The 19,557-nt window shown below is 46.4% G+C and overlaps 3 protein-coding genes across 11 annotated transcripts in view; 2 read left to right on the top strand and 1 right to left on the bottom strand.

The window, feature by feature from the left end:
- LOC121588516 (adenylate cyclase type 6) overlaps positions 1-1,304 on the top strand; it is a 79,474-nt gene extending 78,170 nt beyond the window's left edge. For all 8 annotated transcript variants that reach the window (XM_041906556.1, XM_041906555.1, XM_041906558.1 and 5 more), the window contains 2 exons: positions 94-445; positions 536-1,304. In XM_041906556.1, the coding sequence (XP_041762490.1) occupies positions 94-445; positions 536-795 (612 nt within the window). In that variant the 3' untranslated portion in view covers positions 796-1,304. The remainder of the gene's footprint in view (positions 1-93; positions 446-535) is intronic.
- Positions 1,305-3,597: 2,293 nt separating this feature from the next.
- Positions 3,598-9,929, top strand: LOC121600091 (SET and MYND domain-containing protein 4). 2 transcript variants are annotated; one of them, XM_041928399.1, is made up of 5 exons: positions 3,598-4,469; positions 4,586-4,949; positions 5,017-5,938; positions 6,314-6,328; positions 6,515-9,929. In XM_041928399.1, exons 1-5 carry the CDS (start codon positions 3,911-3,913, stop codon positions 6,662-6,664), a joined length of 2,010 nt encoding a protein of 669 aa, XP_041784333.1. In that variant the 5' UTR covers positions 3,598-3,910; the 3' UTR covers positions 6,665-9,929. The 2 variants fall into 2 exon arrangements, with proteins under 2 accessions (XP_041784333.1, XP_041784341.1); XM_041928407.1 differs by lacking the exon at positions 6,314-6,328 and having other exon boundaries at positions 3,603-4,469.
- Positions 6,769-8,829, bottom strand: LOC121600128 (proton-coupled folate transporter). The gene is made up of 3 exons (XM_041928451.1): positions 8,739-8,829; positions 7,219-8,636; positions 6,769-7,136 (listed from the first exon to the last, which is right to left on the bottom strand). The coding sequence occupies exons 1-3, from the start codon at positions 8,763-8,765 to the stop codon at positions 7,001-7,003; spliced, it is 1,581 nt and encodes a 526-aa protein (XP_041784385.1). The 5' UTR covers positions 8,766-8,829; the 3' UTR covers positions 6,769-7,000.
- Positions 9,930-19,557: the final 9,628 nt, after the last annotated feature.

Genomic DNA, 19,557 nt, shown 5'->3' with positions numbered 1-19,557 from the left:
GAGGGAGGGGGGGGGAGGGTAAAACAGTCAATAAAAAGAGTCTCTTTAACTCAACATCGTTTTGCATTCTCACGCTTATGAATCCGCGTGCAGGAAATCTACCACGAACAGTGCGACACGGTGTGCGTAATGTTCGCGTCGATACCGAACTTTTCCGAGTTCTACATCGAGCTGGAAGGGAACAACGAGGGGGTCGAGTGTTTGCGCCTGCTCAACGAAATCATCGTCGACTTTGACGAGCTGCTCGGGCTGGAGCGGTTCCGGTACGTGGAGAAAATCAAAACGACCGGCTCCACGTACATGGCCGCGTCCGGGCTGACCGCGAACAGCTGCGATAAGAACGACTTCCAGCACGTGTTCGCGATGATGGACTACGCGCTCGAGCTGTTCCAGAAGATCACGGACGTCAACGAGCATTCCTTTAACAACTTCCGGATGCGTATCGGTAAGTGGGTCGCACTGTGCGAAGCTTTCAAGAGGAAATGCGTTGAAAAGGTGGCGGTGTTGGTTACAGTCAAACTGCTTCTGCTTCCAGGCATCAACATCGGCCCGGTAGTGGCCGGGGTGATTGGCACCCGGAAACCACAGTACGACATCTGGGGCAATGCGGTCAACGTCGCGTCGCGGATGGACTCGACTGGCCTGATGGACCACATCCAGGTGACGGAGGACGTGTACCAGATAGTGAAGGACAAGGGCTACAACCTGACGTGCCGTGGGACGGTCAACGTGAAGGGCAAGGGTACGATGATCACCTACCTGATGCCGGGACTGGCGAAGGAACCTAGCAACTAGGAGGGTTAAAATGGGAGGGTTTTTGGTTGTTGTTGTTGTTGTTGCTGTAAGTTTCCCTATTCTATCCTCGAGCACACTGGGCACCGTGTTTCAAGTATTTGAACAGTACATATCAACACAAAGCTCTGTTTGGAGATAGAAAGAGAGCGAACCACAAATTGTTCTCCTGTGTGTTTAGTAAATGTTACTATGTTACTTTGCAGAGCATAGGTTGATCCTGTTTTGCTGAGATGCGAGTTGAGGGTAGTCGAAATGATATGGATCGTACAGTATAGGGTTAGTGTAGCGATTTCGAGCACCTTTACACCTCTCCGTAGATCCGCAGGCCTTCGAACGTGACATCGAACTTTGACCACCCAACCAAGAGAAGGGTTGCATTGTGTGCGAAATGGCAATCTCATCCCAAGTTTTTTTTCTCAAAATCATTTCGATCTTATTCTTTCCCAATAGATGCTGAAAGAATCGGTCTTATCGCTTCTTTGATTCGGGACGCCAGAAATGCCCCTCCTTTAAAAACAAAATTAGAATGTGTCGTAGCACAAAGAAACAAAGACAAAGACCCATATCCAATCTACCTTGTGGCAAAGTGAAACAATCGAATCTTGATCAGTATTATATACAAGTGTACAAGTAGAACATTCACGCCAAGCAGCTTGGCGTTCACTCAGCTGCTTCAAAGTGGTCGTATAGATACAGCAACAGATTCATTTGCGGTGCAGTTGGACAGCATTGGCTAATGAAATTGTCCTTTTAAAACGTTTTTTTTTCTTTTCAAATATTCGTGTTCGCCCTCGCCGACAAACACTGAAACAGGCGTTGATAGAAAGACTAATGCTCCTAAAGACTAAACCACTCGGTAATGTCTGTATAAATGCGCATGGAACGGAATCGAACGAGCAGCAGAGCAGCTTAGAGTAGTCAATTAACCACTATCTTGACCAAATCTGCAGCAGAGCAGCAGCGAGTTGTCGAACAGAGAAGCCGCCCGGTAAAGCAACTGAACAGGCATGAACAGATGAGAAGATATATTTTTCGAACCATGTTTAACCAATCTCACCAGCATTTAGTTGATCGTTATAAAGCTCCCGAGCACCCCACTACAAAACGATCCCCCTTCTCCCCGAAAAGACCAACACCGGATCTCTCGATCTCTCTGGATCTGCTTTCCACCGTAGCAAAAGTAGCAAGTATGTATGTCTGTATGTGTGTATGTATTTTCTCCAAATCTTACTACGGTGCATGAATGTAACTTGACCAAGGAAAACATAACATATAAAACACAACACAACAGGAAGCGGTAAAACCGTCTGCCTCTCTTGCTGTCACAAAACGAACGCTTTTACAACTGCGCCTAAATGTTTGTAAAGTGAAACATGTTCCCGTGCGTACGCGTGCGCACGCTGCCATGCCGTTTGTCATTGTGCCGGGAACCGTACGGCGTTACCACGTGTGGGTTAGCGTGATATGCCACAAACACTCACCGCGACGCAACGGTATAGTGAGAACCATTATCAATATATACATATATTAATACTGTGTGGGCTAGTAGAACCGGGGACTGGAAATGGGAAATGAACCATGGCGGAGTAAGGTAAGAGAACTACGGGATAACTATAGGAGCAAAACTATACAACACGAAACGAAACGGAAATTGTATTACTGTTTAAGAGTGGGAAACCAAAGATGTTAAAAAATCTCTGAATGGAATTTAATTCGATGATACACAACCACAAATACACTCACAATCTCACACACATAAACACAAAGATAAACACAAATGATGAACATAAACTAATGCTTTGTTGGAAACTAAGCGGAACGAAATAAAACAGATACACGTTAAAGATGTATTATGCGATATCGATGAAGAAGAGTGAAGAACAGAGTGGCGTACTTGAGAAAGAAATGCTTGAATATTGGAGAAGAAAAGTCTGGGAAATGGGAATCACCCACGGAAGCATACCAGGCAGAAGATGCTGCCGACCTTTACACCATCGGGCCACTCCATCCCTGGAACCTTTTAGATGAGATCCTTGACGATGACATAAAGGAAGAGTCACCAATAGTTTCACCATTCTACATACGTACGATCGAAATTTCTCTAAATTTATCACCATATCATCCAGCTTTGTTTAATTAACTATAGGACACTGTCAACACTCTGTTCAAGAACACTGAATCTGAGATATGAATCAGACATTACATCATTTCGAAGGGAATTCCAATGCTGCAACCTAGGCAATCCCAATAACATCAGTGTTCTTTATTCTCACATAAAATCCATAATTTTACAGAGCATCTCATCACACAAAGATTATTCGCACTCTCAAATTGAATCATTGCTTTCAACCTACTACAGAATTCCTAAATAATACATATTATTTCTCTGTTCAGACATCAATATTATTAGGTTTTCCAAGAGCGGTGATGCAATCATTAGATTCTTCAACACATAAGATGAAGTTTTGATATGAAATGTTCAATATGAAACGTCTTAGAGGCCAGAAACGTACCTTGTCTAAATCTGACGCATTCTTCATGGTCCCTGATTCTTCGCTTAGGAAGCTTATTGGAAAGGTTTTTGGTCTCGTAGGAATGTTTCGAGCTGTACGACACTCTCATTATCGTGCAGAGGATCAAGTTCCAGAGTCCCTCATGTTACCAACATGGCACAGGACGGCCTATTCAGCATAGAGCCTTTAGACCGTTCGCAAGGACATAGGGCATTCGAATTAAGGTATTTCTACAGACATTTGTAGAGGTATTTCTGGATCTTAATCATGCACATCTTCACTCGTGTAACAACCTGCGGCTGTAAACAAAGTGATGCGCAAACGTCTGACCAAACAAACTATTTTGACATTCCTACGAATCAAATGCGCGTGCGCTCTCCATCTCTCACGCTCTAGCCACATTAGATCGTTTGAGCATCACCGGCATGCCGGGAGATGCATTCTAAATTTAGTGCACTCGCGCTTACAAAACACCGTTCGTTCATTCTACTCCGACGTTCCCATTCGGCAAGTTGTACGGGCGTGGTGTTGGTTGTGTGCGCTTTTCTTCCGAATAAGATTTCCCACATACACCCAGTTCCGAGACCACCAGGGGCATCAGGATGACCTCGATCGACAATGACCCGCTGTTTACGTCGCTGTGCAACGAGAAAACGCTCCAGTCGCAGAAGCAAGGTTTCTTCAACGAGTTTTACCAATCGGTGGCGGAAAATTTCACCGGAAAAAGTGCGCGCTGGCTGCAGGACGTGTACCAGAAGGTGCCGAGCGACAAGGAACGGTTGCGCCTGATCTATGAAGATCCGGTCGTTGCGTACGAGGTGCAGGGCACGCTAGAGCACGTGGAGCCCGTGTTCCGCGGGAAGGATGCAAAGTTTTCCTGGCAGCGGCGTGAGCAGGCGCTCAAGCTGCTCGGCGAGAACAAGCTGCAGCAGGCCCTGATCATCGCCTGCCAGGCAGTGATGCGTGCCCCCGGCCAGGGTGTCGATCGGTACATTGACAAGGGCCTAACGCTAGCGCTGGCCCTGTGGACGCGGGCCGAAGTGTTTATTCGGCAGCTGGACGGCAAACGGGCGCTGCAAGATCTTCAGCTGGCGGCCAAATGTGGCCTGCCAGTGAAACAGAACGCGGACTACTATGCCCGCGTTGCCAAGTGTTACGCACGTGAGTAGAGAGAGAGAGAGAGAGAGAGAGAGAGAGAGAGAGAGAGAGAGAGAGAGAGAGACATAGTGTGTGACAGACTTCAAATACTACTATTCGTTTCTTTCTTCGCTCACAAGTTATCGGTGAAAATGGTCGTGCTGAGGTGGCGGCGAAACTGTTCCACCAGCTGTCCGGCCACAACAATTACGCCCTTGTCCGTCTGCAGGAAGATTTGGAGGATTTGCGTGTGCTAAAGCAGGAAACACCGTCGGTGGAGGTAGAACGTTCGCTGCCGAAGCTGGCCGGGGAAGGCGAGAATGGCGAAATTATGGGTGCTTCTTCAAAAATCAAGCTTGCTGGCAGTAAGGAAGATCCACGCGGACGGTACGTCGTAGCAGCGGCCGATCTCGGCCCGGGCGAGGTAATTCTTACCGAGCCCGCGTATGCAGCCTGCCTGCACGCGAAGTACTATGGGACGCACTGTAGTGCCTGCTTCTCACGGTAAAAACAAACGCTCAGATGTAATCACGCGCCATTTAACTTGTCATTTAATTATACCCTTTCACAGCTTGATAGCTCCGGTCGCTTGTCCCGACTGTTGCGGTGTGGCCTTCTGCTCGGTGGCCTGCCGGGACAAGGCGTGCGCCACGTACCATCGTTTCGAGTGTCAGTATCTCGATCTGATGATCGGTTCCGGCATGTCGATCCTCTGCCACGTCGCCTTGCGCATGGTCACACAAGCCGGCACCCCGGAGAGGGTGCTCGAGGAGGGCAAAATGCTGCGGGACACGTTCTGCGCCCACACGGAACACCGCGACCCGGAGGATCACTTCAAGCGCACGCTCATGACCGCGTTCCTGCTGCGCTGCCTGCAGAAGGCGGAATTTTTCGGCCGCCGCACGACGGAAGCGCCGGAACCGACGGAACAGGAGCTGGAGGTGGGCGCGGTGCTGCTGTCCGCCCTGCAATCGCTACAGTTCAACGCGCACGAGGTGTACGAGACGCGCATTACCGGCGAGCATCGGTTCGACACGGCCAAGGTGCAGTACATCGGCGTTGGCATCTATCGCGGTGCCTCGATGTTCAACCACGAGTGCTATCCGGGGGTGACGCGCACCTTCCTCGGTACCGCCATGATCCTGCACACCAGCCGTCCGATACCGGCCGGTGCGGTCGTGCCGGAAAACTATGGCCCACACTTTATGCGCCAGCCGAAGGCGATTCGACAGCGCAACTTACGCTCGCGCTACTGGTTCAAGTGCGATTGTCGGGCGTGCGCCGAGGATTGGCCGCAGATGGACAAGCTGCCCGCCAAGCCCCGGCTGCGCTGTCCCACCGAGGGCTGTGGGAATGCACTCGCCTACCCGAGCAAACCGTCCCAGCGAAATGCCAAGTGCAACAAGTGCAAGCAGCAGATCAACCTGGACGCGAACGTGAAGATGCTCGAGGCGAGCGATCAACTGTGCACGACCGGGGCGGAAATGATGGCGGTAAGTGGAGCGGGGCCGGGTGGGATGAGTGAGCGAGGGCTGTACCGGCCCCTGTGGCGGGTACAGCCCCCGTCCAGAGAGGCTCAAAATTATCTCCCCCAGTGTGATAACACGCTACATCGTCATCTGCTATCTGTAATCTAATACGGCAAATTCTATCTGTGTGCGTATGTGTTCCCTTGAAAATTGTGCAAAACCCCACACAACTCGGCAATGCGTGTGTGGGTTCGATCCGCTTTCCCTACCTTCCTGCCCGTGTAATGACCATTCGATACCGTTTCCGGTGTAGTATATGTTGCTTGTGTTGGTGTACCCTGGTGTATCGTGTGTATCGCCGTGTTAATGTGCTTTCGTCTTTTATCTATTTATCTACAGTCTCAACCGTTGGAGGTATGTTTCTAGGGTGTCCCTTTGCAATGCCAAACACGTACACATTGTCGTAAAGCTCTTTAGCCGTACCAGAGGGATTCACAGAGGGGATGACGCGAAAACCGGACACCGTGATCCGGTTTCGAGGGGCTCTCTGAACTACCGACCACCACCCGCTAATGCCGCTCTTTCTATGTATCCCCACAGGACGAGCGGGTCGATGAAGCGATCGAGCTCATGAAGAAAGGCATCGCCCTGTTCGCTCAAGCCGCCCATCCACCGCACAAACCGACGCTTGTCGCTGAGGAATCGCTGCGATCCTGCTTTGCGGACAAGGGCAACGCTAATCGCTACTAAACGCTGTCGCCTACCATGCCTTGCCACCGTGTGACAACGGTTACACGTACATTATATTAACGGGGGATGGAAGACCTCACAACAATTACCACAAGACACCTGGATGTTACCAAACGGATCTATTTGCAAAAAGGAAACAAATCTTTTAAACTCTAACACTAATGGATGGTTTCGAACGAATCGGTAGAAAGTAATGCTAATAACACACCACTTGAAGCACTTGACCACCAAACTGCCTTGCATTATCACTCACATCGCGATCGTCTCGCGAGCGGATTATCAGTCGGATCGCACTAAACGGAAGGTGGCGGTGGCGGTACACTGTTGCCTGCCCCACTATGATTGAGAAACGGCCGGCGCATCGTCATCGATCGCTGGACCCTTCGCTTCGTCGATCAGCCCGCTTCCCGGTGGCTTTTCTGCCGGGGTGCATTCTTCCATCCTTCGACCTCGGAGTGAAATGTGTATTGCGCTACAACAACGTAGAAGAGAAAAGGTAATTTAAATACATTGTAATTCTTCCCAGCCCCAAATTCCAACACCCAGTTGCTTACAGTGCAATGAAGAACACGATCATCTGCGTGCCCATGGTAAGCAGAAAGATGGCCTGCGGGTACGTGTTGATCGACGAGTTGTACACCTGCGTGTACAGTACGCCGCTAAACAGCGGCACCGCATTGTCAAACACGGAAAGGAACGAAAAGATGATGCCGCGCTCGTTGGTGGGCACCATTTTGGAAATCATGGACCGGAGTACGGGCGCCACCACCGGGCCCACGCTCGAGATGGTAGCCCCGATGTACAGCACCCATCCGACCTGGGCAAAGATGTACACGAACCGGGCGCTGGCGTGCGCCAGCGCGCCAATCATTATGATCAGCGTGTCCTTCAGCCCCAGCACCTTCGTGAAGAGCGGCACGCCGAGAAACATCATCACCACGTACGCCGCCGACTGGTACGTCTTGAAGTAGCTGTACAGATCCGTGTCCCAGTTGAAGCGCAGCTGCGTGTACAGGTACATCTTGGGCTTCTCGTCGCGCTGGAACGTGTAGAACGACATGGCCACCATCAGCAGGTACATGTAGGTGCGCCGGTGCATCGTCCGCCGGCGTACGAACGTGCGCACCGAGCGCACCACGTGCTGGCGGTCGAAAAAGTCCAGCGGCATGCGGTACCACGGCAGCTCGCGGATCGAGCACTGGCGTTCGGTGGTGCGCGATTTCAGCCGCAGCATCGAGTACACGATCGAGCAGGCGAGCAGGGACGCGTTGATGATAAACATGATCGTGTACGATTTGCCCGTATGGTTGAAGATCACATTGCCGAGCGCGACACCGATCGGCATGGTGCTGAGGTAGGTGGCGTCCAGTATCGTAATGCGCAGCGTGCGCTCCTCCACCGTCGTGATGTCGGAGATGTACGCAAAGCAGGAGGCAAAGATGGCAATGTCGGCCCCGGTCAGTACGCTCGGGATCGTGGCCGTGTAGATGATATACTCGACCGGCCACGAGGGCATGCGCGTGTTCACCACGATCATGACCGAGTAGACAAACTTGCCCACCAGTCCGAGGATGAGTGGCAGCTTGCGGCCACGCCTATCGGACCAGGCGCCGAGAAACAGGGCCAGCACGATCGGCACCACGTACATGGCGATGTTGTTCCACTGATGAAAAGTTGAGGTCGTCACCTGGACCTGCTTTTTGATATCCTGGTACTGCTCGATGTTGAGGCAAATCTCGTGCGAATAGCCATGATCGACGGTGCACGCTTTGTACAGGAAGAACGCCTGCTCCACCACCGACGTTAGCATAAACGCCATCATGTATAGGAACATCGACGGTTCGACGGAAATTTTCTCGTACCATCGTTCCGCCCGTACGCTGGCCGTTGCCATAGCACCAGCTACATTACTGCTGCCTGCATCGCCATCTTCCTGCGCTCCGGGTTGGCTGTGCTCGCCCGAGCCATCCGGCTAGAATTGTGCAACAAATAATCAACTTTAAACACATTGAAGCTACCACAAACGGGCGCGAGCTGTAATCGCTCCACGAAAGGAAAGAATTGTTTTGCTTACCTTCGCAGTTTCAGCAGACATTGTCATCGTTGGCAAAGCGCTAACGCCGTCATAGGAAACGCTTCCAGTGACCGACCTGATCGACGGTTCGCTGACGACTGCTCTTCACACCAACGCCGTTCATACCCTTCTGGGTTACAGTGCGCGAGGGATCGTAGACATCTCTCACGCTGATTGTATTACACGCGACGGTTTTTATCAAGCAACAGTTTGAAAGGGAATCTACTATCAGGCGGGATGAGCTTCCCTTTCTACTCGGGCCAGCCCTCCTGCAGCCAGCGTAGTTGCAATGCCCAGATAATGCTATCTCGTCGCCAGTGATGCTGCGTAGTGTCGGGGAGCAGTCGGATGAAGAAGATTCTACAGCCTCTCTAATTGAAGCTGTTAGCAGCACACCGACCGTGCACGGCCGTTCATTCAATTTCGCACTCTGCTGACGAACGTTTATTGGTGTGTGGTCGATGTTCGATAGTTCTTGGCTGTGTTGCACTGGCGATTGTGTGTGTATGTGTGTCTGTGTCGCCAGCGAAAAAGATTGATTAGCTGATAAAAGTTGGGAGAAAAAGGGGGAAACTGAAAATGAAATGACTTTGGCTTGTTATGTTTAACATGGTGAAATCTATTTTGAATGGCTTTTGATTTTGCTATTTGTTTTGCTTTGCTCAAATGTGGTTAGAGGTTGGTGTAAATAGTTTCTATATAGAGGCGAAAAATTACGCAGTTTCGAATTGGTATCCGTAATCAGCTAATTAAATTCAATCATACAACAAGGCCCCAAACAGCTACCCAAGTGACATTTTCGAGCAGATTGTTAGCGTTTTTCGAGTTGCTGGAAGCTTAAAGAGCCGGCTTAAAACTGGCTTAAAGAGCAAGCGACCCAGGTGACAACTGTTCTACATTTTTAGCTTAAACTACTTGTGAACAGCTCGATTTAACCCATTGCCTCATATAAACGTTTGAAAACATGGGTGTGTGAGTGAACAACACACGAAGTTTATGTCAGAACTTCGGTAGAAGCCGGGCAAACAGGAAGCTTGCAGTTTCGTCCTCGGTGTACAACAATCAAAACACTGAGTAAGAAGAAATAAACGATCTATCCAGGAGTATCAGAATAGCAGGGAAGCGCATTGACCAACAAAAAAAGTGAAAGAGTGTTTTACAATATACTTTTTGTTTCATACGGATTGAAAAGTACACATGTTTTTTTTGGGCCGGTAGCTTTTGCACAACGTGATGACAATTCTCAAAATGGCACCAGCAAAAACGCTTCACTCTGACGTTTCAACTGTTATAATAAGCTTAAAGTCGTTGCCCAAGTGACATTTTCGAGTAGATTTTTTCGTTTTTCGAGCTGCTGGAAGCTTAAAGAGCAGGCTTAAAGTTAGCTTAAAGAGCTGGCGATTTCATCGACTTTAAGCTTATTATAACAGTTGAAACGTCAGAGTGAAGCGTTTTTTCTGGTACCATTTTGAGACTTGTCATCACGGTGTGCACAAGCTACCGGCAGAAAACAAAACATACGTACTCTTCAATCCGTATCATACAAAAATTATATTATAAAACATTCTTTCACGTTGTTTTGTTAGTCCATGCGTTTCTCCGCTATTCTGGTGCTCCTGGGTAGATCGTTTATTTCTTCTCAGTGTTTTGGTTGTTGTACACCGAGGACGAAACTGCAAGCTTCTTGTTTGTCGGGCTTCTACCGAAGTTCTGACAACTTCAACGCTTCAACACATCATGATTCACTCACACAGCCATGTTTTAAAGCGTTTATATGAGGCAAAGGGTTAATTCGAGCTGTTCACGAGGAGTTTAAGCTAAAAATGTAGAACAGTTGTCACCTGGGTGATATCGCCAGCTCTTTAAGCTAACTTTAAGCCTGCTCTTTAAGCTTCCAGCAGCTCGAAAAACGAAAAAATCTACTCGAAAATGTCACTTGGGTTTAAGCCTGCTCTTTAAGCTTCCAGCAGCTCGAAAAACGAAAAAATCTACTCGAAAATGTCACTTGGGGATATTGCAGAGTTTAAGCTTATTATAACAGTTGAAACGTCAGAGTGAAGCGTTTTTTCTGGTGCCATCTTGAGAATTGTCATCACGTTGTGCACAAGCTACTGACCCAAAACAAAACATTCGAACTCTTCAATCCATATCAAACAAAAAACAATGTTTTACAGGGTTTTACAAGTCAGAATAGAATGTCAGCAAAACAATTTCAGAAGCTCAAGATGCAGTTTAGCTGTCAAAAGTTGTTGTTTCACCGCATCGATGCTATTTTCAATAGCGCAATTTGATTTTTAAATCACTCAAGTTGGTTTTTTAGACCAACTACCAACGTATTTTGATATTATTTGTATACAAATCATTTATTTAGTGCGTTTATAGCGTTATATTTATGAAATTTTACGTATTTATTGTAAAAAATAATATTTTCTGTGCAAAAAGCTACGAGCACTTGCGTATGTAAACATGTACAATGTTTATGTAGCCTTTTACACAGAAAATCGCAATTTTTACCATAAATACGTAATATTTCATAAATATAATGCTTAAACGCATAACAGCATTGATCTTAATCATATGATCTCAAAATTTGCAAAACGATGCGAATGGCCTCTAAAAAAACAACTTGAGCGATTTAAAAATCAAATTGCGCTTGTGAAAAATAGCATCGGTGCGGTGAAACAACAACTTTTGACAGCTAAACTGATTCTTGTGCTTCTGAAATTGTTTTGCTGACATTCGATTCTGACTTGTAAAACCCTGTATTATAAAACACTTTTCAAGTTGTTTTGTTGGTCCATGCGTTTCACCGCTATTCTGATACTCCTAGATAGATCGTTTATTTATTCTTACTCAGTGTTTTGGTTGTTGCACACTGAGGACAAAACGTCAAGCTTCTTGTTTGTCAGGCTTCTACCGAAGTTCTGACATAAACTTCAACGCTTCAACACATCGTTGTTCACTCACACACCGATGTTTTCAAGCGTTTATATGAGGCAATGGGTTAAATCGAGCTGTTCACGAGGAGTTTGAGCTAAAAATGTAGAACAGTTGTCACCTGGGTATTTAATATTCTGCTTCAATACGCACCAAAATTATTCATTTCAAACAGGTTGAATCTAGAATAATAATATTTACTCTTGAATAGTTATAATTCCTATTCAAATATTCGAAAAAAACGCCTTCAAACTTTGACATCTCAGTATGAAGAGTTTCTAAGTCTTTCTAACGCCACTTAACCACCCCTGACCATTCAAGGGTTAACTCAAGCCCGCGTGAAAAGCACGTGCTCGCCGCCAGCTGTCAAAGTTGTTTTTGTCTGTTTTGTTTTGATCCGCACCGAAATCGATGGAACGTCCTTCTGCCGATTATACAGCTGGTGCCGACAAGCAAACAGTCTATGATAAGTGCTGCTCTTTTACCGAAACATTGTGGTCACCTCGTTTAATTGTGCTCTTAAATCTCCTGCCATTGAACACACACGGTGCAGCAATGAGCTGCACCAACAGTGGACACTCGTTTATCTTCAGCAACCCCTCGAGTGCAATTTCGAGTATGTCAATTAGAGAGGGCTTCTGCTATCAAGATTTACTTACATTGTTGCTGTACGATGAGCGTTGATTTGTTTACGGTAGTAATAATCGCGTACAATGCCGTGTAAAGATAACGGATGTCGAGAAAGCGCACGGCGGGGAATGTTGATTGCTGTATGCTTCTCTTATCCTTGGCGATTCTTTCCGTGTCGAAGGAATCCAATGCATTCACACGAATGATACGGCTGCAGTTCACTTTTACACTTTTTTAGATAGTTACACTATAACATTATGCACGGATGTTACACAAGATTACATTGTTTAAAGGAGATTTGGTTTACTTTTTACTTGAAACCAGTATAAATGTCTTGTTTTGCCAGGAGTCGGCGTACGCACAGCAGCGCCAAGGCGGGAAAGAGACACGGAAGCTGTTTGGTTTCATAATTGCTGGCTTGCATCGTAACAGTCGCAGGGATGGTCAACTTTTTTCACGCAAGATGCTGGTATCGCAACCGAATCAGTGACATTTTAGAAAAAAAATATCAGCTCATAATTGATTTTTGACGCCATTAATCGATTAAGCTCAATTTTACAGAAAATGATCAATTTTTATTACGATGACTCGTTTTTAATTATCCCAAAACAACTGAATTATGAGGCTATATAGCGTTAACGTCGCTGTATACAAGTTGTATGCAACATACATTTCACAATCGTGCGCAATTCAACGTGCCTTGAAATTTTCAAAAGACGCTGAAATGTTTTCATTGTATGAGTAATGTTCACCCCTTTCTACGAATAATGCGATACAGGTTCCCGAGATGCACTCTTAACACTCTGGGCGCTGGCATTTTGCATCAGCTTTCTGCGGAGAAAACAGTACAAGATAAGAAAGCGATGAGAGCGTTTGTTTGGCTTACGATCGTTTACTCTCTGTCCGATCCTCACGTACGATGCCGCTTCTGCAATATGCGCTCTTTCTTTCTTCCCGCTGCAATGCGCTCTGCTGAGAGGTGCTGAGAGACCAATCACAGAGAAGGGGAGTGAACAAAGCTGTGATTCCAAAGCGAGCCACACAGCGTCCAGAGTGTTGATGGGGACCGATAACGACCGCAAAATATCGCGTATTTCACGATTTTTAGCTAAAATATCACTAATTTTCCTGTAATTATGCTAGACGTGATAGGTTTTAGCCAACAAATCAATTATTTTATATAATTCAGACTGTACAGGCGTTTCCCGAGATACACGGTACCTCTTATACGAGGATTTGGAGATTTGATTGGCGGTTTTTTAAATTTGACAATTCTTTGAGCAAAATTGTAGTCGTTTGACACATCAATTAACGACCTACTTGCAAAATTAAATGAAAATTAGTGATATTTTGGCTGGAAATTACGAGTTTCGACTTACGCGGTATTTTGAGGCCGTTGTCCGTCCCCATTAACCGTGTATCTCGGGGACCGCCTGTACATTACTATTTTAAACCTTCTTGAAAATATTATTACATTCGATTCTGCAGAATGTGATTACTCTGTTCAATTGTTCATCATAAATTTGTCAGATACATTTTTGAGTTATTGCAAACTATTTCACTTGTAAGTTGTCATATTGCAAATATTCAACTGTTTCCTTTTTACAGCTAAATTACATCGAAATCACAAACAGAAATATGAAAACATAGTATCTTAAGCATAAACACACTTTTTCATCATCAATCAACCAACTGGTGAAATATAACTGTTCCCTAGTGGACCCAATTTTTGCCGTTCATTGTTCCTCTTCACGCAATACAAAAAATAATATAAAAAAGGCATCCCACCGTGAGCCCTTGTAGTTTATTGTGTACCGAGCATTGAATTGCCAGTCCCCTTTTTACCTCAAAAAAAAAACCATTTTTGTCCTTGACCAACATACAGCAGCGCAACATAATATAACCCTTCGGATCGGTTCCACAGTCTGGCCGCCTGCCCCATCCAGGTGCTGTCGAAACATCATTTGTCATGTAACTAGCACACGGATGAAGCTTCCTCCCGTACCCATTAGCGATTCTGGGGTCTGGCTATGGAGGCATGGTTCAAAAAGCGAACTCAAAAAAAAAAAAAACAACATAACCATCCCTACAGTCGGCCAGCACTTCAACCCGGTACTCCCGCGGCAAGTGTTCTGCCACGGTGCGCGCATTCCACCCAGCATAAACCAGTGCATAATGAGTGCCCCGTCCGTGCCTCTCCGTGCAAAGGGTGGCACAGCACAGGTGGATAATCACCATCCACCCAAAACCGCGCCTTGCTTATCCATAATTACCGCCTCAGACATCAACCGGGGCGCATCGGCAGCACCTCCATCGTTTCCGAGTGCAGCTCGGACTATTGTGCTGCTGCATGGCGCTTTATTTCTGATTACCCAATTTTGGTGCCACCTCAAGCGCCCCGAACGAACGTGGCACTACAATTGGCCACCCGCCCGAGAAGGCCTCACAGCCGCACGGTTCCCTTCGCTCCGAAGGGAAACTAGGATGGGAAGCGCCATGCATTGCGCCCGTGCTGCTGCTGAGGCCACTCCAAAATTCCGGCCACTTCGAGTGGAATCAAATCGGGCACAGAGTTACCGCACTCGAAAACACGCCCCACCAGAGCTCGGGCGCACCAGCTCAAGGGGACCACGCTTTGAGACCGGCCGGAACAGATGCACTTGGTTGGATGGGTGGGTAGGAGGGGGAACTGGAGGAAGAGGGTAAGAGAGAAGAAGAAACGTTTAATTGATCGGTGCTTCACGGACGCGGGCCCCGGTGTTGAGGCGGGCTGTGTGTGTGCGGTGCGATCGGTTTACCCTAATCCCGCGCGAATTTAATCCCCCTCCTCCCATTGCCCAGCTTGCCATCGCTTTTTTAATGCTCTGGCATTAAACGACTTACAGGAGCCTACCGAAAACATTAACCCATTTTCCGGCCGGCGAACATTTTTGGGGGGAGCATCGTTTGGGGATAGTATTGCATTGTTTTCTATTGCAAAAGCACCCGGGTGGGACGGTTTTGCAACCGTTGTTATTTATGTTTCTTTTGGCAAAACCGGTAAAAAAAAACAACAATTTTCTTGTTCGCACATAGTTTAGAGCTGCTTTTAAACAGACGGAGTCGTGCCATGTGGAAAGGTCATCTGAGGATATATGCATTATATATTATTAACTAGGAATTTGAGTACGTGTAAAACCAACGCTCCAATTAACACATCAATTCAACTAAGACACCACATGAACGCCAGAATAAAAGTAGATGTCTTAAAACGAATGTATTAAACAAAATCTTAGAACAGTTTGGTCCTTAGTATTTCATAATTTTAAAGCACATAGTTAAATGTTGGATCATTCAGCAAAGTTGCATGATTATGACTTGGTAATGGCTATCGGGTGGGTCGTGTGATCGAACTGTTGTTAATTTGGAGGACTTAACAACATCCCCGTCATGGGTTTCTCATCTCGGTGTGGACCGAGCTTCCCATTCGCAGGACATGACTATGCTGCTATTATGAGTAAATATGACAGCCAGGCCCGATTAGTGACTTCAGACCTTGAGTCAGATCTAAGACCGTCTGAGGGCTGTGGAGAAATCAACAGTTGGAAAAACATTTCAACAAAATCAAAGAGGATCAATTCTCATTCGGGTTCCATTCCCCTTTCAGCATGGACCCTAACTATCTGGTTACGGTATCTTCTTCTTCTTCTTTTTTGGCACAACAACTGTGGTCGGTCAAGGCTTGCCTGTACTCACTAATGAAGTGGGCTTGGCTTTCAGTCACCTATTTGTTGTTTGGACAGGATAGTCAGTCCTACGAATGGGGTTACGGTCTATTCGGGGCTTGAACCCATGACGGTCATGTAGTTAAATCGTACGAGTTGACGACTATACATATACAGTATCGTAATAACAGGCAGGACGTTGTGTTGATCGAAATATCAGTGAGAAGAAGAGAATGCAAAGCACGTAAAGATGAAGAACAAATAAGAAGAAGAAGACTGCATGTCGCAGTTGTGTCCTGATAAGTGGTGCGTCAGATCCATTAATTGGTTCTTGGCGAGCTATGTAAAGGATGCTAGGGAATACCATTGTATTCGATGGAGTATGACCCGTTTTTTCTTGATGAAACTATGTTGGTCATCTTGGGTGTGTGTTTGACTCGGACAGTTCCTCTGAGAGTTTTCCGATGCCACCACTTGCTCGTACAAATTATTTTAATATACCTATCAGAGTAATATTATCGTAAAGATACCTCCGTCCTTCTCAAACCTATGTTGGGGAAAGACTTATCATCATCTAATAAAGAAACACTACCACTACCGATTGGTTCGATGGAGGTTTTGTTTTGCTCTTTAAATGACAAATTATTTGATTTCTACTTACCTTGTTTGATTTAATATTTATAACAATCTAATCTAATTCGCACAGTTTCTCAATATTTTCAGTTTTTGTCCCAAACATCTATGTTTCGAAAAAAATATATATATTTTGACTTTTATTTATTTCACAGTTTATTGCCTTGAACCTTGAATTTTCTTGCATTTCTAATTTCATTTATAGTGAGAATGTTACATTCGAAGTGTACTGCAACTGTGTTGTACCACGGAGAGTCTCTAAGAATGACTTTGTAAAGAGGTAGTCTCCAAGCAATTAATCTGGTCTTGCTAAGGGATTTAACAGTCGTCGAAACCATTTCTAACCCAATGTAAGAAACATCTTTTTTTAGTTAACATTGTTCCAATTTCTCAGAAATTATCGCCATGGAATGAGTCCTCCCCAAAACTCAATAAACATTAAACATCATCGGCCTCAGCACCATTTTCCGATCGAAAAAATTCGATAGGCGCTCACGTAAAACTGATAGTATAACTATTTCTTTCATACTCCTACATGAAGTCGATTCCCATCGAGTTCAGTATTTAGTGTAGGCTAACCATTTTTTAAAATATTTAACAAATAATTTTAATCACCCAAAATATTGAAAAAGAACCAAAACAATTACTAACTTGCTTTTACATAACGTTTTTCAAAACTATTACCCTTGATTTAAGGCATTTTTCTGATATTCGAAAATTTCCGCAGCTCAATGACTTGCGGATTTTTCGCCATACAAAGCGGAACGATCGAATTTTTGTAGCATAGTTCATTTTGCTCGTGAGTGTCATGGTATACCAGTTTTCAAAAAGACCAGTAAAATGAACACCTTGGCGGTAAAATGAGTGTCAAATGACACCAAAATGACAGCCGGATCGATCGAATTTTTTCGATCGAAAAATTGTGCTGAGGCCGCATATCTGGAACATCGCAACTCACAACAGTGCGCCAAATGTGCACGTTTTAAACATTCAAAAACTCATTACACTTAATCATACCCCGTGCATCTTATCACACTCACGTGCATCTTCCCACAAAGACACACACACACGCGCGCACACATCAAGTTTCATCTTAATTTGTCGATCTGGCAGAGATAACATTCAGCAGACGGCTTAAGACGGCTCAGAGTGTTTCTAGTGTCGCCGCCAGATACAAAACTCCAAACCAACCATACCGGCGCACGGAATGGTTACGGAAGCTTACAGCAATGGGGAAACGAAGTTGGAAATCCCTCCCACAGACCCTTCCTGTCCGGGAGACGATGCTGCAGGTGGCCACCAACCCCGATCGTAGGTCGAGCCGGCGCGCAGTGCACAATGGGGGTCGCGCAATGTCTTCATTAGTGCGCTTTCGCGGACCATAATTGTTCGGTAGGCAAATGGCAACCGATTTTCCCTACCCCTTTGGTGACCCGTGCAGGGATCCCCACACCCCACACTTCTGACTGCCAGCCTCCCTCAATCGCCCGCAATATAGGGGGGGGGGGAGTCACATCTTGCGGCAGTGAAGCCGCGAACAGCGAAAGCTCACCTATTGCTAACCCAAATCGGGATGACATTGAAATCATTAACTCTCTGTTGCCTTCTGTTTCTATTTCCCCCCCCCCCCTCCTCCCACCTCCCTCTCCTGACAGTATTTTTTGTGCTGTGTTTCCGTAAACTACCAGCCCAGCTACAAAGCAAAGCACACGCGGCCCGGCCGCAAGAGTTCATTAGGCCACCAAGCGGGGCGCGTTGCGCTTTTCCTGCACTGGCTGGCTCGTCATTATTTCCCAATCGCAGCAGAATGCAAAAGCAAAAGGGCAGGCACGGCAACAAAACAACAACAACAGCACACAAAAAATGCCACCCGAGGAAAATTCAGTTCCCGTTGGCATACACTGGTGGCAACTGCTCTATTCCTCATGGCCCCCGTTTGCGCTACCTTTGACATTGACACTCGCACACCACGCGGGGTTCGTTGCAGCTGCATTGCAGCCGCACACATTTGTCCCACGGTGGCGCTCCCATTGTAAACACTCGTTGTTTTTCTTCCACCACCTTTGCGCCTTCGTCGCGGGAAAACGCTCAATCAGGCGTCAGGCGTGTTGGGGCTGCTTGGGGTTAAGTTCAACGATCATTTGCATCTACTTACATTCTCGAACTGTACCGCACGCTTGGGAAGGCGCAAATGGTCCACGCGGTCATGTTTACATCGAGATCGTCCGCGGGAAAAAGGGTCCGCGCGCTTTTTTGCCACTTTTTAGCAGCTGGAGGCTAGGTGGGTGGAAAATAAAAGTAACAAAAAAAAAAGATCGTAACCATCACGCTGGCAAACGAAAGCAGTTGGGAATACATTTGAATAATCTTTCCCGATAGGATGCTTCACCGTTGCAGCTGCAGCGCGGTGTTGGAGGACGGCTGGTCGTACAAATTTGCATGTAAAATATGGAAGCAGAAAATCGCAGCTTTTACTTTCTAAACCACGGACTGTGAAGCCCCATTTATGTAGTCCTCGAAGATAAGAACTACTAAATTTAATAAAATGTAGCTAAAATAGCTCAAAACACCTTGCCACAGGCAAGCAAAGTGTATGATGCAACGAATGTCAAAGTGTCACATTTGAACGTCACTTAGCTTGCCCCATTCGTTCGCTGATTGCGTTCCGGGTTGACATTTTCCCTAAAAGGTTCCTGCTACCTTCTGGTGTCTCCCCTTGCTCCACCGAAGACCCATTCATTCGTCATTATTTTTGTAGTCCATCGGACGAGGCGTGAAAATGCGCGCGATACACCACACGCTCTCGCACAAAACCTACCCCTAGTCGAACGTGGGAATGTCGTGATTGTCCGAAAGACGACAACGATGTCACGGGCTAATTTGCATTTTCCTCCCTTAGTAGGTTTTGCCACGCC

Source organism: Anopheles merus, chromosome 2R (assembly GCF_017562075.2).
Source record: "Anopheles merus strain MAF chromosome 2R, AmerM5.1, whole genome shotgun sequence".
Lineage (NCBI taxonomy): Eukaryota > Metazoa > Arthropoda > Insecta > Diptera > Culicidae > Anopheles > Anopheles merus.
The sequence above is the reverse complement of the archived record's forward strand: the minus strand, read 5'-3'. Positions and strand labels throughout refer to the sequence as shown.